General features: G+C 45.7%; 1 protein-coding gene across 12 annotated transcripts in view; it reads right to left on the reverse strand.

Moving 5' to 3' along the window:
* dip2a (disco-interacting protein 2 homolog A) overlaps positions 1-27,535 on the reverse strand; it is a 69,465-nt gene that overhangs the window by 10,780 nt on the left and 31,150 nt on the right. For 5 of the 12 annotated variants that reach the window (XM_028990531.1, XM_028990535.1, XM_028990532.1 and 2 more), the window contains exons 2-23: positions 21,767-21,838; positions 18,051-18,170; positions 17,684-17,803; positions 12,675-12,908; positions 11,041-11,172; positions 9,584-9,625; positions 8,314-8,433; positions 6,997-7,194; positions 6,718-6,809; positions 6,540-6,650; positions 3,478-3,601; positions 3,277-3,386; positions 2,983-3,085; positions 2,562-2,626; positions 2,311-2,404; positions 1,884-2,003; positions 1,438-1,552; positions 1,210-1,349; positions 686-822; positions 515-595; positions 307-434; positions 93-207 (exon numbers count right to left, since the gene is read on the reverse strand). In XM_028990531.1, coding sequence (XP_028846364.1) covers positions 93-207; positions 307-434; positions 515-595; positions 686-822; positions 1,210-1,349; positions 1,438-1,552; positions 1,884-2,003; positions 2,311-2,404; positions 2,562-2,626; positions 2,983-3,085; positions 3,277-3,386; positions 3,478-3,601; positions 6,540-6,650; positions 6,718-6,809; positions 6,997-7,194; positions 8,314-8,433; positions 9,584-9,625; positions 11,041-11,172; positions 12,675-12,908; positions 17,684-17,803; positions 18,051-18,170; positions 21,767-21,838 — 2,573 coding nt within the window. Of the gene's footprint in view, positions 1-92; positions 208-302; positions 435-514; positions 596-685; positions 823-1,209; positions 1,350-1,437; positions 1,553-1,883; positions 2,004-2,310; positions 2,405-2,561; positions 2,627-2,982; positions 3,086-3,276; positions 3,387-3,477; positions 3,602-6,539; positions 6,651-6,717; positions 6,810-6,996; positions 7,195-8,313; positions 8,434-9,583; positions 9,626-11,040; positions 11,173-12,674; positions 12,909-17,683; positions 17,804-18,050; positions 18,171-21,766; positions 21,839-23,003; positions 23,442-27,535 lie in introns of those variants that run through there. The other 7 variants (XM_028990542.1, XM_028990541.1, XM_028990543.1 and 4 more) reach the window with 4 other exon arrangements.

Raw genomic sequence — 27,535 nt, forward strand, 5'->3', positions numbered from 1 at the left:
AAGAACAGAGTCCCTTTCTCTACATGCGGAATGTCAGTATTTTATGAAAATAAGGAAATTCGGTAATAAATGCTTTGGGTGTGCAGGCCTACCTGCAGAACTCTGCTCATCCACTGGAAACTGTCCTCCTCCGAGGCATCGGGCCGCTGCTCAGCGACCACCACAATCCTCTCATCGTGTAGAACGGAGACAGAGAAGACAGCAATCCTACACACACACACACACACACACAACCTCAGTTCAGCATATGGAGCTAACAACAAAGCATCACTTCTAAAAGATAACATCTTGCTTTTTTACCCTCACCTGCCTCTGTACACAAACTTCATGGGTTCCACTGCCAGTGCTGTGGCAACCACATCATCGGCGTTGTGCCTCCGCCCACTCACCACCATCAAGCCATCCATCTTTCCCACCACAAACACTAGGTTGTCCTGGAAACAGATTATTTAATAAAAGATTTTATTTAATTTTTTTTTTTATATGTGAGTGAACCTGGGTTACAGGGACTCACCGGTCCAATGAAGCCCATTAACGACGTCCGGGTGAAGGGCCTGTCGCTGATGGGGGATCCGGACGACGTCACTGGGATTGTCTGAAGAAACGCACAGAGTCGTGTGTTTGACCATCACACGGCCACCAGGTACACTCCCTCCTCTGCCAAAAGCGTGTGCATTCTGCTCACCTCAAAAATGTTCTTGGTCATGCCAGGAAGGCCGTAGTACGCGACTCCGATGGTGCCGGAGCTGACGCAGATCTCGCCAACTTCATCCGTCTGGCACAGATAAGGCGTGCCCTCCACCCGTACCACACACACCCGAGCTGCGGGCACAAGCTCACTGATCACTGATCAACATTATTAGCAACATAAAAAAAAGGTCTTAAGTGCCCAATCAATGCTTTTATCGCCCCTTCTGATCTCAAAATTGCATTATTATGCTGAACAGGAAAACACACATTGAAATATTAACAGTCCACTCATTTTAATACAATGATGCATTGATGGCACTTGCACTGCAAATCTACTGGGAACGTGTTTAAAGCATTTCATAAAGGCCAATCAAGTTTCAGTCATATGCTTTATAAATGATGCCTTACGGGCAGCCACTTAATTGTATCTGCCAAATCGAAGCTTGTTTTGTAGTAAATTACGGTGAAATGTAGCGCGTGGCACTAATGGACATTTGGCCGGCCGCCTGACAGACGTACCCCCGGGCATGGCCTGGCCCACATCCTGCACCGTCAGCACCGACAGCTTCTCCTCTGTGTCCACGCGAATCACGCCGTGACTCAGGCCGCTCATCGACAGCACCGCCTTCCCTGGAGGAGGGATGCCCATCTCTGGAGGTCTGCCGGACACGAAACGAACTGATTTAAATAAAGAGTCAGAACACGAGGCCGTGGGCAAAAGTACGGACGTGCAGTAGCATGACTAACCTCCGGATGGCGACGGTCATGGATTCCGGCGAGCTGGCACATGGGCAGATGACCTCCGGCCTCAGGCCTCTGGACTGGAACACGTTTAAGAAGGCATCACAGGATGATATTGACCCTGCAACGAAAGACGTATATCCGGTGATTCTAAGTTGTGAATTAGGTGAATTCTATGTTTCAAGTTCAAGTTCGGTTCAAGTTTAGCTTAGTTGTTATTTCATCTACATACACGTAAGACAGTACGTAGTGACCCAAAACAACGTTTTCGGGACCTGGTGCTACATGCAACATTTAAACACCGACTGACAAAGTGCACGTGTGCGACATAGACAAACGTGGCTACACGAAGTGCAAAAACAAAGCGGACAGACAGCGCTAAAAACCAGCGAAATTAATAATGAAGGTTCACAGAAACGTACACACGCCGGCGGCTGCGTTTTGACACTCACATGGGTTGGCGCCATCTGCTACTATAAGCATCCGAAGTGAGATCAGGCTGATGTCCCTCTGGTCTCTCTGAGCCAGCAGTGACCAGTGCATGTCCCTTGACTTCACCACGGCCACCCGAGCTGTTCAGTTCACACACACATTATCTCACAATTTCATTTGTTATCCTTTAGCGTATTTTGTAATATTATGTAATACGCTAACTTAAGAAATATTAATAACAATAACACCAATAATAATATGTTACTTTGCAATAATGATAGGGACCACTTGTGTAATGTACAATTTGTAAATCGTAGGTCATTCATATGATATAACATTGTTATAAGCCAATAGGAACCCCTGGCATTGTGAACAACACAACTAAACGCTGATCACTGAGGTCAATTTGAGTCTTTTTATGTAACCCACCCACGGACACACCCTCACCTTTGTAAGTGTGAACTTTCTGTATCCAGGAGAGCGGGTTGACCTTCATCAATGAGTAGGGAATGCTGATCACGTGCATCCGATTCATCACACTCTGCCATCCAAACACAACATCACCAGTCACACGGTGTATGAGTGTGTGTGTGTGTGTGTGTGTGTTTCCAACAGAAAGCAAAATTCTGTAACCATCCAATTTGTGTGAATTCTTTAAGTGATGAAATAGCTGGGAGAGACAGAGTAACTAAACTCACCGCCAGCACAGCGTGCCACAGCCCCGCATCTCTTTTGAAGTCCAGGACGTTCGTTATGGTCTCCCCTGAAGAGCAGAAACACAGCACCTACTCACCTACTCTTCCTCTACTACCGCTGCCTGAAGCAGCAGCCTATTCGTTAAACAGTGCTGACTGATCACTTACATTAGTCGGCTCAAAAATTTACTACACAACTGAAAAATTGTGAATTAGCTAAATTTGGCCAAATTATTTAAAACAGCATGCGTCATCTCCATACATCACTCTCTAAACCAGAAAGAGTGTCATTTAGGCCACAACAGAGGCATTAACTGGCCATTAACTGGGCAAAAACTGTGGTACTTGCTGCAACAGCAGCTCTCCAGAGATCTAGAGAAAGTTGGCCGGGCCCCCGCTCCTTCACACAGTGACTGTCACCAACCTTCCGTGTATCCACAGGCCTGGGTAAGCGCGTGACAATGAGACAACATGGCAGCATGGGAGATGGTGATGCCCATGGTGCTGCCCTCTTTACTCGTCTTGTACTGTGGAGGGAAGAATGTGTGAAGACAATAAAAAATTGAAATAAAAAATTTACATTCACAGCATTTGACAGACAAGCCTTCACTGAAGCCGGGTTTCATAACATCATAGAATACTTTATTATTATTTAAAAATTAGTTCAATCGATATTATAAATCAAATGTATTTATTAAATGCAAACTGAGGATCTTACCTCAATGTAAGCAATCTCATTACTGGCGTCCCTTATGGGCGGGTGCCAGTCTTTCGGGGGCTTCACAACATGTTTGCCATCTGTTACGAACCAGAGCAATCTCGGCCAGCCTTGAACACACACACACACACGAACATCAGAAGAAGAACTATGTGCTTGCAGAGGTTTAGCAGTTAACAAGAAACACTTGCAATTTCCTACCTTTAAAGGTCGCGACCTCGCCCGTCTGTGCCTTGGGCAGGCCTTTCTGGCAGGCGTCAGTGGTCAGTGCCAGAGTGACGCCACAGCTGCCCAGCAGGAAGCCAATCTGTTGACTTCCTGCATCCTGATGGGCGAACAGACAGACAGAGAGCGAGACGGAGAGAAAATAAAACGGTCACTTCCCATTTCCTGCAGCTGTCATTCACACCAACAGGGGTCACGTAAAAAAAAAAAAAAAAAAAAAAAAGTTATTCAACATGAAAGCAAGCAAATAGCTGTTATTCTCACAAAAAAAGTTTTTTTTATTCAAACTCTACACTTTCATTAGATCAAAGCTTAAAACCATTGGCTTACTGGCTCTGAAACTAAGTGTATTTAATCAACCTTTCAGTGCATATATATCAGACATATGTGGAAAAAAAACAATGAAATACATCTTCTTAACCCTACTTGTCCTTAGTTTTATTTTAATAAAAAAAGAAATAGTGGTGTACCCCCTGCTAAAGACCATCTTAGTTCAACGGTACAATATATAAAATATATATATAAATAAACAATTCAAGTAGTACTAATAATCCAACAGTTCAGTTTCCAACTGTATCCTATTTCCATCAGATTGGAAATTGAAACTTTATCAGCCTTTGAATATCAAACACCGATTTTTTTTTTTTGTATTGAAACAATGTTTCAGAATATTTTGCCTCTACAATTTTGCTGTAAATAATTTCAGTGTATAATTTCCAATGCCAATAAAAAAAATTAATAATATTATTCAGTTTGCTCAAATTCAATTTTTAAATTTCCGGCTCAGGCTCATGATGCTCCACTGTACTGATTATCTTTTTTTTTTTAAGTTATCGTAATGTCCTCCAGAAGTTAACTAAAAGCCTGCACACACCGAAATGTGACAGATCTGCTTCGCAAAATAAGCCAATCAGGATGCTGTTTGTCTGTGGAATCGGAAACACACAGTCATCGACACAATCACACAATCTCTCTCTCTGTCTCTCATTCTATCATGTGAGTGCTTGATGCAAACATTAATGTCTCCCATGCATGCTCTAATTTCAGGATATTTAATGAAATTTGCAGGCATCAACATGTGGGACATTCTGGGAGATTCCGGGAAACTTGGGATTTCTGGCAGTCGTGTGTCTTTGTAACGTAAGAACAAAATGCTAATTTCTACCATTTCTGCCCAAGGCTGATCACTGAGATCGAGCTGAATATTTTCACGATCATCAATCAAGCTCGAATAAATGCCCAGCCCGTAAACACAGACCACAAATCAGTTAGCAATCATAAAAATATGATGCCTTGTAGAAGCTGAATGTTTTTTTTCATCATGATTGAATGTTCTAATTAATAATTAATGATTCTGAGGCTGTTCACCCTGGAATAATGTCTAGGATATTGCTCAATTTTCCTGATCCTTCTGAAAATAAATATTTATCAAATCATTTGCCATTATTTTATAGATTTGTGAAGATAATTTCTTTATCATCCTGACCAAGTCAAAGACAACAGGATGGGTGTCCTGCTGATCAGCTCATCCATACAGGAAGTGACAGTAATGGTGTAGCAACTATGGACACCAAACATTCCACTGAACATTCAGTTTGTCCAAAGTGGACCAGAAGATGGAGTTAAAAGAAAAAGAGCCAGCAGAGCATAAGAGATCAGATTTGTTTGATCAGATACTGCGTCTGTGTGTGTGTACAGGGTGGAGGAGGCTCTCAGCTCCAGCCCTGCGATTGGTCGCTTGTGTTGGAGAAGCGGACCAGCAGGCTCTTTTTCAGGAGTAATCAAACCGAGACGCTCCCTGAATCATAACGAGACCTGGATCCCATTGGTTAAGCCGCAAGCTGACAAGGCTTAAATAAACGGCAGGGTTTGATCAGGGTGCGGTAAGGTCACGCGCGGCAGTCAGAGCACTTAGCTCATCCATTCCAGACTAATCACCCCTTCTGGAAGATCCTTGGACATAACAGTTTACAGAATCTAAGCATGCGGCGCGTTAATCTAGAGAGATGAAGAGCAAACTTGGGGAGGACGACGTTTAATCGCCCGAACGCCAGCTCACTGCTGCGGCATGACTAAAGCTGCCAGGTGAACTCTGAGTGAACTCTGCATCGGTGCTGAGACGAGTCCACTGAAATAAAACAGACGAATAGAACAAAAAGCAAACACTGCATCAAAGAAAACCAAAAAAATATATATCTGATTCATTATTGTCATAATCCCAATCTAAAAATGACCATATATGCTACGGAATTTAAGGTAAAGTGATGCTGGTGGTTATGACTAAACCTCCAGAATCCAGAATCACCTACAACAAATAAAAAAGTAACTGCAATACAGTAATGCATCTTTTATACAGTCAACGCCAGGTTGGTGCTGTAGGTTTACCTTTTTCAAATTAAATTACTAGAACAAAAGGTGCACAGGTAGATCGTTTAGAACGTTCCAGTGGAGCTATTACAATATATTATACAGACTATGTAACATATTATATATTATATCTATAATATATAAAAACAGTAAGCAACATCATCCAGCAGCCAGGTAAGGTTTCAGAAGCTTCACTTTATGCTTTGACCCATTAAATAAGGTTAATAAGCGTGCTGATATTATGCGATCTTATAACACCTCTCAGCACATCACAATGCACCGTTTCAACGACATGTGGTATAATATTTCTCATTATGCCTTAAGAACAACACTGGGCTTGCTGTTTCTGCATATGTTGTGGAATAATAACATCTGTGTCAGACTCGGCGTGTTGAAATGAGACACGGCCATGCCGCCGCGATGTCATCAGTATTCTTTTCAGCGCTGCGGCATGACAGCAAAACCTCAGTTTGGCTTCAGGCTCAAAACTGCACTCTGAATCTGAAGCTCTGGCGCAGAAATTAACCCAAAGCCCAAGCGTGTATCCAGAACCCACATAAATTAAATATCCCTTTTTTTCCAGACAGCAGGAGGTCACGTAAGGATAACCCCATCATCGGCAGCAGGGGGCGCCACTGCTCTTCAGCACGGGGGGGGGCAAGGCGCATTACCTTCCTCGTGAGGGGAACTTCGATGGGAACCGGCACCAGCTCTGCTAAGAGGCAGCCATAGAACGCCACCATGAACATCACCGGGTCGTTGTTGGGGAACACGAGAGCGACCTACCAGAAAAAATTAAAGATTCAGCAACGTATCGTCACACCAGGCACAGTGGGGCGTGGCACTCACTCGGTCACCGGGCCGCAGCAGGGGCTCGTTGCGGGAGCTCAGCTTGTTGAGCAGCGTGTAGGCCAGCTTCTGACTCCTCGTCCACAGCTTGCCTGAGGGGACAACGGCACGCTTTGTTGTGAAGCACTGGTGTGACGGAAATGACTGCAAACTAGAACCAAACTGTACGCTGAAAGTCTAACAATAACAACCATAATAATAATCATCAGAAGTAACCTAACATGCCAAAATAAGAAATATATAAGTGGGCTAAAAACAACAATAAAACTGCCTTTGTACCATATGTCAGCGTGTAAACGGCTTTGCCAGCGTTGTCCAGTGCGGTGAGGCAGGGGCTCTTGGGATACATGGTGCCCCAACGCTGAAGAGAGGCCAGGAGGGCCGGGGGCCAGTTGGTGACCACGCCCAGCGGGTCTCCTTCTAATGGGCTCATCTGGGTCCCCTCTGGTTTGGGCTGGTTTGGGTCTGGCTGCTGAACTACAATGGGTTAGAATACACAACACACAACATATACTGGGATGGTGGCATGGTTTGGCTATACAAGCTCTCAACAACCACAACACTTCATTGAACTATAATACACTTCAGCACTTTCATTTTTCAATCACTTCTGGACTCAATCCCTCCAGAATCCTTGCACAAACCTTTTAACTCTTGCACAAATTTTTACTTTGACTTCCCTCATTTGCGCACCTTCACCCTACCTGTTATGCATATTTTATGTTAAAAACATAAAAGTGTAATATTTGGTTATGTTTGCAATATTTGCATATTGGTCCACTGTATCCTTGCAATATTTGCAATACTGTGGTCTGTAGCAGTCGCTAAAGCATTTCACTGCATATCATACCGTGTATGAATTTGAATTTGGGAGGCGGTAAAATCAATCATTTTTTAATAAAAATTAAATAATTAATAAGAACACAACTTAAGAACATGACATCTGAAAGCCTCCTAAGTGTACACACACACACACATATATATAAATTAAAGTACACCCCTCTGTTTTTATGTGTTGATGTATTTGCTCTAGAGCCGTTAGGCATCATAATATTTGTTTAGTAGAAATTCCACCCGCGCCCACAGGGCAGCCGTTAGTGGGCGGAGGAAGCGGTTGGTATGGTAATGTGATGTGGCCTTCGTTACTGAAGGCATCCCACCCATTTCTGCGTGCTTCCTGGACGCTCCCTAAATCCCGCCTGCAGGTTCGCCGGCTTCTTCTCACACACGTCATTAGACTGATGAAGCTGAGTGGATAGAACCGCGATTTGTTCTTAATTTACCGGGGTTCACACTCGTGCCATTTTTGCTTTGGTGGCTTTGGTGGTCCCCATTGCAGTACATCTCTAAAAAACCCTCGACAATGCTAAAGCAAGAGTTTATGCTGGGATATATATCCTAGAATTGTATTCATTAAATCTAAATAGATTTTCCTCAGTCTGTACAAGCTAACTAAATCCTAGCAGTTCTGGCTCCCTCTGCCGGTCGCCACCTTGAAAACCTCCGCACTCGTCTACTCCTGTTCCATCGGAAGTGGACCCTGGGGAAGAGAGGAGAGTGTGTGTTTAAAAGGTATTAAGTGTGTTAAACACATACCGTCCAGAAGCTCCTCAAAGTCGTCCACGAAGAACTCGCGCAGCGGCGGCCGCTTCGGCCTCTTCAGCGTGTTCAGCAGCTGCTGGATCTTGGAGGAGACGCGGCTGTTCACTGGGACTCCTGCAGCAGAGCCAGAGCGAGGGGGCGGGCGAGCGAGCGAGTGAGCGAGAAGAAGGGAAAAGGAGAGAAAAAAAAAAAAAAAAGGGTTGGTGTGACAGTATCAGAGCCTCAGCTGTCAATCAGCCAGCGTGTGAATGGCCCTCGAAGTCTGCCGGGGGGTCAGAGGTAGACATCGCTCAGACGAGCCACCTGAGCCGCCGCCGGTCTGCCGGGAGAGGACCGGGCCCCGCTGCCTAGCAACACGCCGGTCCCCCGGCAACTTCATCAGTCATTCATAAGTCTCTCTATCAACAACACACGCGCGTCACTTTCAACATGAACCTGATTTAAACACATTTAAAGCAGTATTCGGGAGACAGCCCATACATGGTGGAACTGGATGGATATTCATTATAAAGCTGTTTTTAATCTGAGTGTTTGTGGTTAATATGTGTTTTGCAAAAATTCTTTGGCTTGAATTACATTTTCTGTTCATAATTTTATGCTGAAACCCTCAAGTCAAGCTGCTTCAAGATTTATTCAGGCACATGATGAAAGTATTATTCCCCTGTCTATTCGGTGTAACGAGAAGGAGCACAAGAGAAGAGGAGAGGATATCAGCCGGGGTGACCTCGCCCAGAGACTGGACGAAGGTGTGAGACACAGCTGGTAGCCACTGTACTGGAACACACACACACACACACACACACACACACAGCCACACAGATCAGCATCCAGCAGTACATCCAGCCGAATCACAACACACTACTACTGCCACTGACAGCAATTACCCCAATCATTACACACACACCATCAACATCATCATCATCTTCATCACAGGGGTGGGAAACGTCAATTATGTTGTCCACAATACAGTCGATCCTGACATAACTGGTCAACTGAAACCACATCACACTTTTAGTCCAGAACTAGGCTTAGTCCATGAACAGGAACAAAAAGAACTTGTGTAAGTGTAACTGTATCATCTATCTGTAGAACGGATGTTTCTCCACAATTCACAACATCGTGGGAAAAAATGAAAAAAACAGTTTTGCACTCGTTTTGCAACAGAGTGAGATAAGCTCAGCGACCAGACAGACAGTAAGCGGCAGGCACAGACACAACAGACCAGCAGGGGTGTCGGCAGAAGAACGGGAATAGAAATAAATACCCTCCGGTACAGCACCGATTCCGGAACGCTTCCCGTGAAAGCCTGAGGAAGAGGAAGAGTGTGGGTGAGCATGCGGAGAGGAGAGTCTCTTAAAACAGGACACCATTGCTCCACCAAAACCCAGCAAATGCATTCATTCAATCTCTGAAGCACAATGTGTGTGCGTTTTGTATATTCGTATTGATCAAAATCTAAATTTCACAGATGCTAATGAAATATTGTTGTTGTTTTGGTAGTCAGCCATATTTTCATGGTCCAAAATAGGGATGTAACAGGATTAAAGCATGGGATAAAATGGATAGTGATACAATTTTTTTACATTAAAAAGCAAAGCCTTCCCCAATGTTGCCTTGGTGCACTATGAAGTGCAGAATGGGATTTCGGCCAATCTCAGAACGTATCCGTTAAATGCAGAAGACACGTTTCATTGTGTGCCCCATGTGCTGTGCTGCAGTGTTTCACAATGTCAGAAACAATCACTTTCACTTTCTAAGAGCTTTTCAATTCCTACCTTTTGCCCATTAAGGCATGCAATGGGCTTCTAATTCTGGGGCAGTGGTGGCCGAGCGATTAAGGTACCGGCCCTGTAATCAGAAGGTTGCCGGTTCGAATCCGGAACCGCCAAGGTGCCACTGAGGTGCTACTGAGTAAAGCACCGTCCCCACACACTGCTCCCCGGGTGCCTGTCATGGCTGCCCACTGCTCACCAAGGGTCATGGTTAAAAGCAGAGGACACATTTCGTTGTGTCACCGTGTGCTGTGCTGCAGTGTATTACAATGACAATCACTTCACTTAACTAACTGAACATGCAGCTGTATTTTATCACTGTTCTGAACTAGTCAGTTTAGTCTTTTATCACATGCCTTTATTTACAGTTCTTTATAATCAGTAGTTACAGGGACAGTCGCCCTGGGGACACTCAGGGTTAAGTGTCTTGCTCAGGGACACAATGGTGTCTTTTGGTTCATAGAGGAGGGTGTTACCCACTTTGCTACTACCACCTAGTCTTCTTCTCTGTTACCTGAAAGTGAATAAAACAGGGGCAGATGGGCGACAGTATAAGAGTGTGAGCTCCAGGAGCTCCTCAGTCTCTTCGCACTCAGCAGGAGACGCGGCGTACGGTTGATCTGCACCGCCTCGCAGCGGGGCAGCGCTCGACGCACACCGCTTAACACATCACGTCCCGCAACAACCTCAGCATGTCCTCCATCAGCTGGCTCGAGCTCGAGTTCTGATATGACGCGGATCGGCCGTTTCAGCGGTGAAAGTGGTGGAGTCGGTGATGGAGGGGGAAGGAGAGAGTCCTGCCGGCCACCCATTGGCTGCGTCCACGGACGCGTCACGGGGAAGGTGCTCTGTATCCATGGATACACGCGGCCTGACGTTTCGTAGCGTTAAAGGTAGCGAGGCGGCCGGCTCTGGGCGGAGGAGGTGGGTGGGGGTGGGGGGCACTCACCGTCGCCGGTTTCCATGACACTGGCGTGGTTGAAGCCGCGGGGATGGCCTCGCACCGAGGCCACCTGGGGCCGCTCCGCATGCATCGAGCGCTCCGACAGGCCTGTCACGTCAGGGGGCGCCGAGTGATTATCTGCAGCAGGGCGTCAGAGGGTGAGTGGGGGTCACCGTGTGCATGCATGTGAGGGTGAGTGTGTGTGTGTGTGTGTGTGTGTGTGTGTGTGTATGCACATGTGCATGCAAGCACACCTACGGCCTCTACACACTTCTGATCACACTTTATATTGAAACTACTGAAACAACTTCTAATAAAAGCCTGGATCCACCAAGTACAAATATGCAAAAATCACTTCAACTCGAATAAAAGCATTTCTGAAATATGTGTACAAAAAGAAGCATGAATACTCTAGCCATTTCAATGGCCACTCTATATAAAGCTATGCATTTATTTAAAGATAAATTAAGTTTTTTTTTTTTTTTTTTTTTTAATTTTCAAATGCTACGCTCTGGTTCCAAATCCAATCTGAGACACAGTTCGCTGTTCGCTCTTTTCACTAGATTCCTCGGCCATGACTAAAAGGGACTGTCTGCCGGTCGGCCGTACCGCCCGCAGGCCTGCGCTGCAACAGTGCCGCCGTTGAGCGTTATTTACAGCCACGGTCTGAGACGTCGCTTCAAAAAGTGACCTCGGGGGACGGAGGAGGAAAGGGGAGGGGGGCAGGCACGGTGAGGTGTGGGCTGTGGCTGGAAGGCGAGAGTGGCCCGAGTCCTACATTTACATTTCAAGTCCTTCTACCATTCACAAGACAGATTATTTGTCAGGCATAGGCCCAGATGCATTACAAGGCCGTCAGCCACATGCTCACTGCAGCCACTGGCAATTTAATAAAAAAAAAATTTTTACTCTGAGAGCTCCGGCCCGTCCACTAAGGGAACACCAGGAGCCAGACAGCTCTTATAATTATTCTCATAATCATTACTATTATTATGATTGTTGTGACATTTTCATGGCTGCTTTTGACTTTGACTGGCCACAACCTACAGAGGCACGGCCCAGGATTGATTCGTTTAAGTAGGTCGAATGCATGCTAAGTGGACCTCCCTGAGCAAGAACCACACAATAGCGACCCCATGGGCAGACACATTATGCATACATTATGCATTTTGACTATTATTTTCATTACACTGTGTGTGAATGTCTGTTGGAAAACACAAGTCATGCAATCGTTAAAAGTTAAGTAAAGCAAAGCGATTGTCACTTGTGATACACAGCCGCACAGCACACGGGGCACACAGTGAAATTTGTCCTCTGTATTTAACCCATCACCCTTGGTGGGCAGTGGGCAGCAATTCCATAGAGCCTTATGGATAAATCTTAGTAGTTTCTGTCCGTTCGCATTACGTACAGATCGTACGATTTCGACTACTAAGATTTCACCGTAAGGCTCTCCGGAATTGTTCTAAGGCCTTACAAATTAGTTTAACGATTACATGGCTTACTTCTTTTCCAATAGACCTTCACACACAGTGCTCAGGAAGGTTCACTTAGCACAAAGCACTCATGAGGAGGGTTCTAACACTGATGAAACCTTAGTGGACACTGGACACCTGTGTTTGCGATGGGCGAGTACTGACCTAAGTGGGTGTGTGCCATGAGGTCGGCCAATACAGTGTTGGCGGCAGAGTTGGCAGCGTGGGGTCTCCCTCCAGGGTGGGATGAGGTGGAGGATGCGGAGGATGAGGTGGAGGAGCCCTGGATGACCCTGTTAAACCAGTGCTCCACGTTGGGGTGGGCCTGGTAGGGGGTGGAGGAGGCAATCCGTCCCTGCCGCCGCAGCGAGCCCTCGTCTTCCGAAGCCGATGAGGTGTCTGCGAGGTGGGGAGAGGGCAGTCAGCGTCACAGGAAAGAAAAGAAAAAAAAACAGGAACGAAAGAAAGAAAGAAAAAAAAAAAAAAAAGAAGGGTGGGAACGGAAGCGATGTCCAATCAACATCAGAGCTGGCGAGGAGGTGATGAAGAGGAGGATGAGGGTCATTTACGAATGAAGCTGAGCTCTGATGTTAAATGTCGTGCACATGGTCCAATGAGGAGCGATTCAAAGATCCAGCAGATGCATTTTCTAAATCGCACATCACCCTTCTGCTAGAGGTCAATACTTTAAGAGCACGTGTCGAAACATGATATAATGACATTATAAGAGCACGCCAGTCATGGGCTAATAAATCAATTCCCGCTAATTAGGCACAGACGGCGGCGAACTGCAGGAGTTCAGTGGTCATGTGATGATGTGTTTGTTCCAGTAACGGATTTACAGTAGAGCCCCTGGTTCTACATGATCATTAGCGTGCAGCAGACGCTTGTTAAGATGAATTGCGGCACTCGCAGGCTGAAACGTTAGAAGAAGATTTTACAGTTGATGAACTTTTTATTTCAGCTCTAAAACTAAACCAAAGAACCTAAAAACAAAGGCAGAACCCAAAACTCTGCAACAAATAAACTCGAACCACCACCCAGAGCTGCTTGCTACTGCAGAATGGTTTAGCCCAGATTGCACAAATTATTTTGGTGGTTTATTTGGCGGAACCGACTCAGATCAAAATCTCTGAATGAACTATTTTGTTTGCTCCCTGAAAGTAAAATGCGTATTTCGTCTGGAGCGCATCTTGCCATTACAAATTGTCTGGTTTTCCTCTCAATTCCTTCAGTTGCCCACACGACCCTGAACCCGTACACCGAAAATCAAATGGGGTGAATCGGACCTCAAAAGAACTTTCACAAATCACTTTCCACGGCAGGTAAACCCGAGCTGACTTTAACTCAGCACATAACTCAAATCCAGCTGAGAAATGAACACCAAAAAATGGTAAAAACCACAGAAATTTTTTTATTTTTATTAAAACAGTTTTCAACGTGCAAAACTTGCCTGTTTCTCAGGCATGCTGAACAAGGAAATTTTTCTTATTTTCTTTTTAAGCAAACACATGGAACAAAACAATCCAGATTCACCAGATTTTCTCCAGAATACTCCCTTTTTGAAAGCCGAAAATGTGACGTACCGCGGTACGACTTACTTTTACCGCCACCATCGTGTTCCAGAGCAGCACAGTTAATTAGCGAGTGCGGTCAGTTCATTGAAGTGCCCGGTACACTCGTTCCATGCCGGCATGGACTGGTGCAGAGATGGAGTGCGGTTTGTGCAGAGGTCAGCGGCGAGACGCCATGAAGTCACCACGTCCAACGCAACGTTTTCTTCGTCACCCATTCAGACGCGCGCCATCTGCAGATCTCATTATTACTGACGCCCGTTTTCCCAGGTCCAGACAGAAGCCACTTTATTGGTCCTCTTCCTCCGGCTACGAAACGGCAGTAAAAAAAAAAAACAGGGATGCTCGTGAGCTCTAGGGCTGCGACAGCCATTAATATCTTACACAACTTCACGTGTTTGTGTGTAGGCACGTGTCTATCCAAAGAGATTTACATTTACTTTTTACAGCATTTACCAGACGCCCTTATCCAGAGCGACTTACAATCAGTAGTTACAGGGGACAGTCCCCCCCTGGAGACACTCAGGGTTAAGTGTCTTGCTCAGGGACACGATGGTAGTAAGTGGGATTTGAACCTGGGTCTTCTAGTTAATAGGTGAGTGTGTTACCCTAGGCTACTACCACCACCACCAAGAGATGGAGGAATGGAAAGGAGAAGAACATCTAGAAAACCAAGTAATATCCCGGGGTCTGAATAAATCAAGACTCCTGACGTGCCTCTCGCGGACGTGCAGCACACGCTTCGTTCGGAAAATCCACATGTCTGACGGACCAGAGATGAAGCAGCCAAGTTGAAAGTGAATGGAAAGTGAAAACCGCAGGAAAAGAGCAGAGCGAGAAGCTTTCTACCCCATCAGACTTTATGAGTCAATTATATTCACACACACACACACACACGACTACTATAAAAATAGAAAAATTCAGATGGCAAAAACACAGAAAAGCACATCGAAACAGACTCGCTGGCTAAAAATGTGAAATTTGAATTGTTATGGCTAATTGGTGCGTATATGATAGAGAAAATCTGAAATAGAGATCAGCAGAAGAGATTTACTATTCCTGCCCATTTGCATGCATGTCCTCTAGCTCACAGCTTCTGGTTTTGAGATCTGTGGTGCATTTGTAGCTTTTTTTTCCTTTTTACGGTCCTGTTGCTCCATTTTAATTGCTCAGCAGTAGCTAGGAGGAGCGCTGCAGCATTCCATTCGGAATTCGCTGGCCTGGAGTGGGTGTACACTAGAGAGGGCATGCTGGCATTAATGAGCGAGAGAAAGAGTTTATTAGCAGGGTGCAGTTTGTTAGGAATTTAACATCCCGTTACAGTACAACCTACTGTGCTGCAGAACGTTCCAGAACATCAGCATTTCAATAGAACCGTGTCCTTGCAACCTGGGCAAGGAGGCATCACTAAATGAACCCTAACAGGACAGGACCGCATCAAGCATCTAGACAGACGGCCAGCATGGAGTCTGTCCGGAATGCCTAATGGGAAAATGCTGCCTAGTCTGAGTGATGCACAGCTTCTCAGAGGACGATACAAGAGCAAGAGTGTGTGTGTGTGTGTGTGTGTGTGTGTGTGTGTGTGTGTGTGTGTGTGTGTGTGTAACTAAGGATGAGGGGCGGTGACATGCAGTCTGTAGGTAATGCAGATTAATTCATGTTTAATTATGCCATTAATCACCCACTGGGTGAGATTACTGTGGAGAGTGTCCACTCAAATTAGAACCAAACCAGAGGAGACAGACAACTTCATCACCATGTCCATCAGCATCATCATCATCCTCACCGTGCTCTACACAATCAAGCACAGTCACTAAAATATAGAATTAAATGTGTAACTCTATCTCAAATTAAAAAGAATTGTCCAAGACGTAACCTAATCTTAAATTAATAGTTAATGTCTATTAGTTTTCCCCCCTCAAAAAAATCTCAGAGCGACCTTGAGGCAGCAGAGGGAGGGTGAAAGCAGCAACGAGAACAAGAGAGAAAAAGAAACCAGCTTTCATTACACAACCAGAAAGCACAGCTCATGCAAAAAAAAAAAAAAAAAAAAAAAAAAAAAAAAACTTTAAAGTCAGCAGGCTGCCACTGACAGGAGAAGCAAAAACAGTCGGAATAGTTACGACTAAAGAGTTCGGCAGCGACCTTGATCCCATTATGAGAAGATGCTCACGGCCCGAAGTCGTGCGGCCTTGCGTAGGCAAGATTTCATCATATTTTGTTCATGCATATTCAACAGCTCCATCAGAATGCGGGCCTGTGACCCTGTGTCCAAGGCAACGGAAAAAACTGAATCCGGATAAGCAAGGATACGAAAAAAGAAATCGGATAAAAATTGGGTGGCAGCACCCAATAATCAAAGCAAAATGGGTGTGGATGACACCACAGCAGTGTGAGACGTTACCCAGTTTCCCATTAAGGATACACTGGCATGTCCCAGAATATTTTCTCATGCCTGGCTTTATAAATTACAACCCAGCGCCTTGGCCCATTCGGCCCGAGATCGGCCATCCTTGTTAACGGCTCTGCCAAAAAAACAGCTCTATGAATCTAGTACTTGCTTAATTAGCTTCAACTTTTTACAGCTTCATGTGCTTACAAGGATTGTGTCATCATTGCAAGTTGCTTCGGATAAAAGCCGCTTCGAAAATTTGTGGGTGGGTGCTGTGGGTGCTTCACTGGCACCCCAAAGAAGGTCAGAATTAGCAAATATATGGATTTACGTTATGAGGTTTGCGTTAGTTACAGATGGGGCCTTTGCTGGGTGTCATTATAATGAGAGTGTGTGGGTGTGTGAGGGTGTGTGTTGGCTTGCATTGGGGCCACAATGGGAGCAGGGGACCGTGCCGCAATTCCCATAGGGGACTGAATGCGTCTCCTTCTGCTACCCTGAACTCTAACCTCTGAACCTTTAATCTGGTTAACCCTCACAGCGAGGGTCCCTGCTCTAAAAGAGACGTAAAGCAGGCCCTGGGCGTTTAGTCCCCTCGTCCTTCTAAGTTCATTAAATCGACCTAAAAACGCCCTGGCAATGTCCACCGAGAACTCCCCGCTACAATGGTCTGTAACATACACTAATTAGGGTGGGCCAGATATTTAATAAACGATAAAAACACGTTTCCTTGCTTTCTCCACTGCGTTGATAACATTTTTAAAGCTTGTATCTCTAAAGTTGGGAAAATAATTCATAATATAATCACATTTTGAGTCACAATTTATTTCCCAATAACAAACATTAAATCATGTAAAAACACATACAAATACATGTAATCTTCATGAAAACTCCCCTTGTTAAATGGCGGATGACCTCAACCACAACACAAATAGAAACAGAACACAGACGAGGGGTCAGCTATGCAACACATCCCATCATGCAGCGTTTATGTAAAATGTGTGGGAAGACTGCCTGGAACCGAACAGAACCTCTCAGTGGGGGAAAATGGACCCATTCACACAAAAATATTCGTCACCTAAACGGCCGCCGCCAGCGGGTCTCGGTGAAGGCCGTCCTTGCAGGCCGATGGACGGGATTTGTGGTCTGATATTCTACCGGGGCTTCCACGCTGCAGGACTGTTTACGGGGTGTGGCTGGCTACCTACCTGGCGGCGTGCAGGCCTCCACCGACGACTGGACTAGAACAGAGCGGCGCTTCGACGGCATCGGCATCTTCCTCTCTTTGTATTTGGCCAAGGCAGCCTGTACAGCTTCTGTGTGCAGGTCTGAAAACAGAAAATAACACTTTGTACAGCGAAAACACACTGATTGCGCTGATTATAATGCCAATAATATAGAAAAAAATCTATCTGATTGCAATTCAGGTTACATGAACAATGTTCAAATGACCCCCATCGCAGGTCTGTTATTACCAAACAATGATTGCAAAGCAAAAAGTGATTAATTACAGCCCATCACAATTAACATATTGTGAGAATGTGAATGCAACAGGGCTGATGAGGGGGTCCTTACCGGATCGGAAGCGTTCATCCCGTGCATTGGGAGCACGGGATTTGTTCTGCTTGGAGCCGACAGGAGCAGCCTGTGACGACGTCTGGATTCTGTGTTCTAGCTGTAGTGATGGATCTACACCTAAACAAAAGAGAGTGAGAAGGATGAGTGATCTGGCATAACAACCATCTTAGCAGACTGGACCGGCGTGCAATCATTCCAAAAAGTATTGCAATAAGCTCCCTGTGCCACCCGGACATTAAATCCCAGAGTTTCGAGGGTCTCAATCTTCACGCGTAACGCAACACCCTCAAATCAATGGACGTGACAGAGCATAGCAGACAAGCTCCCAAAATGAAACATTACGGTATTTACGAGTCGCTATCAATCCCATGGCAGGTTCATGGAGACGACGCGGGTCCAGTTACAGTCTGGGGCACCAGAGGAGAAAACGGGAAATACAGAACAGAGCATGTTCAGCATGTTCTGTACGCTTTGTACAAACTGACCTTGGCAAATACACAAATACACATGATGACACATTAAATTCCTTACAATGTCAGGATCTTTTCTGTGTCTATAACTACAAATGATTAAACAGGAGATCTGAGGATATATCAGTGTTCGTGACTCAGAACCAGGTCAAAACCATGTTTATCGGAGACCCCATTCCATTTGCAGCAGGGGAGGCATGATTGGGCTGAAAATTGCTCAATTTGCACGCCTGAAATGTGCTTCTGTCCGTGAAAGCAGAAACAGACAAGGAGCAAAGAACACAAAGGAAAAAAAAAACAGACAACTCAGTTTGTTCTTTGAATTGCTCCAACTTTTGAGGACATCTCAATGATGGCTTATACTTCCAGTTTTATTCAGAAGACAGAAATGAAAGGTTAGAGCCATTTATCAGGGATAAATGGCCTAAAAGATAGTGCTTAATGTATTCATGAATCATATTATAAAATTAATGTGCAAAAGAACATACAATATACATAAAGAGCATATGCAAACTATTCAGGTTACCAACTGTTGGTATAATATGATGTAATATATAATAACATGATATAAATATAATATTTAATTGACCAAAAAAAAAAATTGAAAAAAAAAAAAAAGACGTCTGTCTGTCTCTCTCTCTCTCTATATATGTATGTGTGTGTGTATATATATATATATATATATATATATATATACACACACACACACACACACACACACACACACACACACACACACACACACACACACAGTACAGGCCAAAAGTTTGGACACACCTTCGCATTCAATGTGTTTTCTTTATTTTCATGACCATTTACGTTGGTAGATTCTCACTGAAGGCATCAAAACTATGAATGAACACATGTGGAGTTATGTACTTAACAAAAAGTGGAGACCTGGCCTCCACAGTCACCGGACCTGAACCCAATCCAGATGGTTTGTGGTGAGCTGGACCCCAACAAGTGCTAAACACCTCTGGGAACTCCTTCAAGACTGTTGGAAAACCATTTCCGGTGGCGACCTCTTGAAGCTCATCGAGAGAATGCCAAGAGTGTGCAAAGCAGAAACTAGAATATAATATATGATTAGAATATAAAACATGATTTCAGTTATGTCACCTTTTTTGTTTAAGTACATAACTGTTCATTCATAGTTTTGGCCTGTACTGTTTGTAGGTATGTGTGTGTTGTGTCTTTTTCTGTGTGTGTGTGTGTGTGTGTGTATATATATATATCAAAATAAAAATCTCTCTCTCAAACCTGGCACACCAGAGAGACGGAAAGTAAACAGAAGGACAAAAGAAGGCACATGTGCACAATTCTGCAAGCACATTTTTGTATGCTGTTCTGTTTGGTGACAACGGTTTTTTACTTTTTAAAAACTTTTACAGGCACTTTGTAATATTCAGGGGTGCAAGCAAATAGATTTAAATATTGTTAAATATTGATATTTAACATATGTAATAAAGATAATATATATTACGATGACATGGGGGTTCTGCTGGAAGCGGGTTCCTCTGACCTCCGTGTTTTGCACCAGTTCCAGCCAGTTCTGGTCAGGCCTGAATGCCACACATTGTCAGTCCGGTTCACACATCAGCAGGCCTGAGATCACAAGAAGCGCGGGTGGGCTCCAGCAAACATCCACAGTTCTCACCCGGCCCCACGTGACGACCCCAACAACGCAGGCTGGCCACACGCGGCCACGGTTGACACCGCATGTCCTTCAAACAACGGACCGAGGACACGACGCTCCAAAAAAACGCGTGAACGCGCCCACCCTCTAGTTGCCAGGTAGAAACGGCCTACGCTGAACAGTGACATCAGACCCAATCCGGGATCCTACAGGCTGTTATTAGTTATCCTGATCATTCCAGACAAAACAGCAAAATGGCTGCTTCTAAACCTACTCAACTGATTGGAAGAATGCTTGTTTTGTCCGGTGCTCGGGGTACAACAGAAAGAAAATCTACTTACTGGCGTACCTGGCACAAAGCAGCTTTTTCATCCGGCCGAAGGACCGGAATTATGTCAGGAAACGGCCACGCCGATTAAACGCAGCGAACACATCGCTGCCGCCTCACGTGGACATGCAAAAGCGCGTTCCGAGGTCTTACGCCGGCTCACGTGAGACCTGCCGGCTTCGGGCGATTTATTTATTTATTAACAGCTAACGCTGATGGGACAGGCCGCATGGTGGAGAGGTATTCAGAAAAGCAAAAACCATCTGATAGACGTCCGCAGTGTTGGTGAGAAGGCAGAGGTTCTTTGGTTTGAAGCCGGCTCAAACCAAAACCATACCTTTGCAGAGGACGGGTTAGACTGAGGCCACCGCAGAGCCTTATGAAACATTCATCCGCAGTCATTGTGGCCCGGATGAAACAGCATATGGATGAATACACACATTCCTCTGAGGTCATCGGGGTGCAGGTACCATTTTTTAGGAAGGGTTTCTCTCCAGTGCCAAAAGGCTCAATCTAAACTATACTAATCAATCGAAACAAATTTTAACTGCAAGATGGAGATCAAATGGACAAAAATACCCTTTCGAAAATAACTCGAAAACAGAATTTCAGAGATTACGAAAACTTTATACTGTGAAATATTTTCAGGTTATTTTATTGTCAAGAATAAAATCAGAAAAAAAACACTCTGCTTTTTTTAAATAAGCTTGTAAAGTCTCCTGTAACAGACCCTGGCCTTCAAGACCTTCGGATGAACGCTAAAACGGACAGGCACGTCCCATCTACACCAGGCCACTGACCCTCGACCTGCGCCGAGTCACATGACGGACCATCTGAACACCGGCCCTTTGCGCTCAATATTTTGAATTTCGATGGACGCATGACAGGGTTGACCCCTGCCTCGGGCCATTTTGAAAACTTTAAACAGGTTCTTAGAGTACATGCACACTGTGCACAAATACCGCAGAACGCAATGAACACTGCAGCCCAATACTTCAGATGTTGTGAGGAAAAAACACACACAAACGCACACACACACACTTTCCATAAAATCCCAAGTATTCTGACAGGGACGGAGCCGAGGTCCACGGCTGAATTACAGCGGGTATCTCGCCCGGCCTCGCAACAGCAATAAAACCCTGACCAGCCTTCCCACCACCAAATCAATCGGCACTCGGCTCCAAGGTCGAGTTGTGCTTTCCGTCTTCCAGTTACACCGAGGCATGATGGGATTGCTCTGGAGAGCCGAGTGTGATTTGCGAGGGCGCGGCTGCCTCACCTTGAATCTGCGGTATGTATGGGGAGAGCAGCTTTCCGCGCTTCTTCTCATAGCCCTTCTGGGTGATGTCCCCTGTGGAGAAACAGAAAGAAAGAGTGAAATCCTTCGTAACTTCGCAGAACACCAGCCCACATCCCAGAGTTCACCGTTCGCTCTCCTGCACGCCCAAAACCAAGGGACCCATTTGGCGTTAAAGTTGTCAGATGCCACATGAATCAGTTCTGACACTCGCTGAACGGCTGCAAAAATTGCAAATATAAACACAAGACGATGCATTAAATCTGAGTCCCACTGACACCAAGGCCATCGTTTATTATTCGGATTTTCGAAAGGATAATTCAACAAAGCATTGGTGCATTGGCCTATAAAATTATTATTAATCGCAGAGGTCCCTTCATCCTTGTCTAGTTTTAAAGAACCCACTTTTGGAACACAAACTGGCCTGCAAAGTGTAGCGCACATTCACACACTCAACACACACTAACCCCAGGCTGGGTACAAAAGACCCTCAATTCATTCACGCACAATGCAGAGAGGGCGACAGCAGACCGCCAAACTCTCAGACGGTAATGCAAATGGACGCTCATTCCTGAGCAGCAACTCCTGAATCGTCCAACTGAGGACGTGGAGATAAAAAAAAAAAGCAAAAATATGCTGACTACACACAAAATATGCAAACTAGATTACAAGGCTGCCTAAACTAATGGGGCTGCTCAGGTTTCTCCACCGCCTGACACATATAAACGCACAAAAACGATACGAATAATAGAGTTAATGATTTCTTCGATGAAATTGCCCGCTTAGAAAAAGCCCAGCCAGAAACGTCCAAAAACTGCACAGATGGCCATAGCGAAGGGATCTGAGATTCCCACGTGAGAGAGGGAATGTTTTCCATATGGGACTCAGCGCCCCACTCCAGCGGTGGCCTGGACCAAATCGCTGTAACCCTACAGTGACATCAATATCCAGGCCAGTGCAATATCCATCAATCACGTGCGCGCTGGCTCTGAGCAATAACTGCTGAACTGGGGGGGGTCAGAGGTCAGGTGTGGCGCAGAGTTGAAACATTTGCGCAGAGCTGCAGTGCAGTGTGAGAAAGTGGGTGTGTCTGTCTTCGTTTGTGTGTGTGTGGGTCACAAAGCCTGCTGACTGTCCCTGTAAAACGGCCAATATTCACGCAACGATGAATTCACAATAAACGATTGTTTTAAAGTGAGATTTATCTCATTTAACTTACAAGGTTTGCTTTGATGTGAATATTTTGAGGTGTCCAAGGCGTGTCCTCATAAAACATGGTGAGGGTCAGCATGTATGCTTGTGGTGGTTAAGACTGTGTCTGTGTGTGTTGCAGTGTGTGACTGCCTCTGCATGCATGAGTTCGCATCCACACGCAGTTGCTGAACTTTGAGAAGCTCCTTTGTATCTGAATGGAAGTGTGTGTGTGTGTGTGTGTGTGTGTGTGTGTGTGTGTGTTTAAAGTGTCCAGATGTGAAATCTCCTCATTAAAAGATCTGGAGTCCAGTTAAAAGATTAAAAGATATTCTTCCCATCTTCCCCCCCATACAGATGCACTCTCGTCCCAGATCATTCGGAAAAAGGCTTTTTCTGCTCCAAAACAAAAGGCATATTGATTCGTGAGACGGCCCAGGATGCTGACTGACAACACTAAAGAGGGACGGGGGGCTCCACATCAGCCTTCGACATGTCCCCACCAAGGGCCGTTTCTCACCCACCCGGCCGGGTGACAAGCCGCCACCCCCCCCTCACAATGAGCTGAGTTGCTGGGAAAACAAGCTACTGACACAGCTGGGCAACAGGGACGGGACACATCAGGATCGCCCGTAAACTACGAACCAAAAGCAAAGTGGCCTTTTCTCTTCCTGGTCCTTTATATATATTTCAAAAACTACAGTTGGGAGCTGGTTGAAATAACAGTTCATCACTCCTACATATGACCTTTAATAAACTATTAATACATATTAACTGGGCATGTTTTGCAAAAGTCTAAATAATAAAGCCATTTTGGTGGGGTTATAATCCCTGGTTTATAACGGTAAACTAATCTGAATCCTTAGTTTGGCATCATGAGATGTGTTCATCACCATCATGACCTCCGATATTAAAAGGTGTGTGCTGAGCAGAAAAGGGCATTTAAATAAGTTACAGAATTCAAAATTGCATTTACGTAATTTTTGTTGAATATAGGCAGCTTGGTGTGTTGAATGGAACAATCCAGAACCGCAACTCCATCAGCTTTTATTTAATCACTTAAACTCTTAATTTTCAAGCCAAAAATCTTGAAATTTACACTCGCCTGGTATGTTTTGTACGTTAGCAATCTGACACAGACTTCGCAAAGATTGTACGTTTTAGAATGTTGCACATTTTCAGAACTGAAGAAGTTATGAGCAAAACAAAAACAGTCACTGGGAACTAGGGGTGTGTATTGGCGAGGATCTCACAATACGATATGCATCACGCCGTACAGCGCCACCTACAGGAGTGGAGGTGCCACTGAGCAAAGCGGCGCCTGTCATGACTGCCCGCTGCTCACCAAGGGTGATGGATAAATACAGAGGACACATTTCGCTGTGTCACCGTGTGCTGTGTATCACAGTGAAAAACACTTCACTTTCACTTTTAAAGACAGCACCGCCCGGTGGACCAAATTTGTAAACAAAAATATCGATATTTGATGTCCTTGAATGGATACAATATCATGACATATTGCTGTTGGAATATTTTCTAAACCCCCCTATAAGAACAAGGATAAATGACTTAATAATAAAGTACCTAAATACACATCTACTGCAGTATATGCAATTAACAAAATTCCCTGATAATTCCCCGACTTGGCACCCAAATTTTATCTAATTTTCCTGTCTGGAAATGCCTTTACAATAGTTCCCGAATATGCCAGAATATGCCCTGACCCGTGGGAACCCTGTGTAATTCCTGTAGTGTCGATTTACTGTGCACAGTTGTCAACAAATTCGTCTACCAAGCTGCTGACCCACGGATCGTCTTGCCGAGAGGAAATAAAACGAAGTGCACAGGTTGTCAATGAGGAGACAGAATAAACCGGCTGAAGCCATGCTGACAAGAAGCCGGTCTCGGTCCGGCTCGTTTGGGTCTCCAGCAAAGGTGCTGGTGGGGTGGCAAAGTCCGGTGGAGCTCGGCACAGATGCCTGAGTCACTCCGGCCGCTAGAATAGGAACAGTGTGGGGCAGGCCGGCTGCAGGTGGACGGGGACAATGCGGCTCTGTGGCCCAGCTTTGACGGGCTGAGCCGGCGCGGGCTTTGTCTGGCGGAACGGCGAACGCGGTGGAACACGGAGACCCGAACACAATAGAGCAGCTTTTCTCCTCTACAGAGCACAGCTAACATCCTCATCTACACACTCACACACACACACAGCCCAATCAGTCCCAAACACACTCACACCAACACCCACACCAAGCCCAAGTTGGCTGGGTTCTGTCTCAGGGCGGGTAAACAAGTATGTTAAGAAGGATCCAGGAGAGGTTTATCAAGGTTTTATTTCTTTTCTTAATAAGATTTTCCAAACGAAATCCATCAGATATTTCAATCCTGAACATGGTCCCTGAACTCTTCTTACCTGTAGTTTGTTTTTGACAAAAACTCACCAATTTAAGTAAAAACAGTCATATAACACTGACCACTATATATAATACTAACTATTGCATAAAGTGTCTTCATACAATTGAATTTCAATAGATTTTGCCAGTCTCCACCATATATTTAATTAAATTGAATTATATCTGTAGCACTGCACAACATTTGAAGCTATCATGTGCTGGTTAGACAGCTGTTTAACCCCTAACCTGATGGGAGTCACAGGTCAATACACTCCTCGGTGACAGCGGTACATGAGCTTCCAAAATGGCAATTAAGGGCCTGACGTCCTACTTCTTCAAAGCCTGGTTCAGACGATAGGCGGAGTCTCGCTAATGGCAACGGAGAGGAAACCGGGAGCTGGATTAGAGATAAGCACCTGGGGTGGAGGAGCGGTTCCCCACGAGGGTCCCGTCTCCGGGCTGCTTCCTTGGCAACGGGGAAAAAAATGATGACTGCTGAGCTCATCTGGCAGGTCTGGTTGGAAACCCGGCGCGACCGTCTCCTCCCCTCACCTCATGCCCTCCAGATTCGGTTCATCCCAGCCCGGCCCTGACCTACATTTTTGCCCTTGGGGATGATCCCTCTCGACCCGTGGAGCCCAGGATAAGAATCGCTCGCTCTGAATTTTAATTGGCAGGTAGTAGCTCTGGAGACGGGGGGGGGGGGGGGGGGGGGGGGGGGGGGGGGGTGGGGGGGGGGGGGGGGGGGTGGAAGGGGGGTGTTAAAAAGCCTCAGACCCATTAGCTTTGATCTGAAGGGGTGACTGTAATTGATGGACGGGCCGTTGGTGCGGAGACAGAGAGAGAAGCTGAGGGACATCTTCCAGAGGAGGAAAAACCATCCATCGGAAATCTGCAGTTATTCCTTCCAGTTCAGCACCAGCTATAGAGGACTCATACGAGTCCAACTATTGGTTTTGCGGACAGTGATGAGAGTGAAGTTGGATGAAATGGCTTCTAATGCATTCAGAGAAAGTTGCAAAACCCACACGAACCAAAACAGAAAAAGCCACAGACCGGCCGCGCTTTTTCGTTTTTTTGAGGAAAGCTTAGCGATCCGCCGATAATCAACGGAATTGCGGGCAAAATGGCAAACGCATCCATCTTCCGCTCCCCACAAAGAGCGTATTCATTACGCGCGGCTGTGAAGGTACACACCGAGAGCCAATCACAGGGCCTTTGTGGGTTTTACAAACGATGCAAACTGCGAGTTACTGCTTCATTGTGTGGGTGCGCGCACACACACGCATCCAAGTGTAAAGCCTCTGAACACAAGCGCGGGCATTTATGTGTAGAATTCAGTGGCGACCCAGGTGCAGATTTCAGAACACACACACACACACACACACACACACACACACTGGTAGGCTGCTCGATGACTCCTGTGGAACCCCATCACACCCAGTGGACCCCTACACACATAAGCAGCCAGCTTGTGTGTATGTGTGTGTGATGTCAGAATTTCTCACAGCCTTGCGTCCATCACCATCCTCCGTTCCTATGGAAACGATATCCCATCGCACCTCAGACGGAAGACGACCATCTGTAATTGTGGAGCATGGCCGCTGACAGCTCGTCAGAATGATGGGGTTCAACTCCGCGCCCCTATATGTTGGAAATCTCAAAATGAAATCGGACGCAGGAATTCCTGGGCTTTCAACCGGAGACCATCCGCCGATCCCCAATTCCAAAGGGGAAAGCTCCCAACTCCCACCCGAACCCCACCAGCGCCAAGTCCGGCGTTCCTCCGCGCCCGTCGCCGCGCCGATAAATATTTGGAGAGCTCCTGATTTCTGCCAGCGAGGGAGTGTGTGTATGTGTGTGTGTGTGTGTGTGTGTGTGTGTGTGTGTGTCTGAAAATCTCCCCCGACAGCCGCGAAACAATTACCCAGCAAAACGGTTCCACGCTGCAGCCCGCTGCCAAGCTGTGAAGCATCCAGCCCTGTGCGAGCCTGTTCTGCACTCATCATAACCGCATTATTTATTCATATTCACACAAGCAATGCCACGCGATGCATTCAGTCCGTGCGAATCGTTAGCAGGAGATCCAGTTTATCCAGGTAATGAATGAATTGAGTCCTAAAGCGACAAGTTCGTCCCAATAAACCGCCGTTGCTGGTTCGCAGTGGCA

Source organism: Denticeps clupeoides, chromosome 9, assembly GCF_900700375.1.
Source record: "Denticeps clupeoides chromosome 9, fDenClu1.1, whole genome shotgun sequence".
In the NCBI taxonomy this organism is placed as follows: domain Eukaryota; kingdom Metazoa; phylum Chordata; class Actinopteri; order Clupeiformes; family Denticipitidae; genus Denticeps; species Denticeps clupeoides.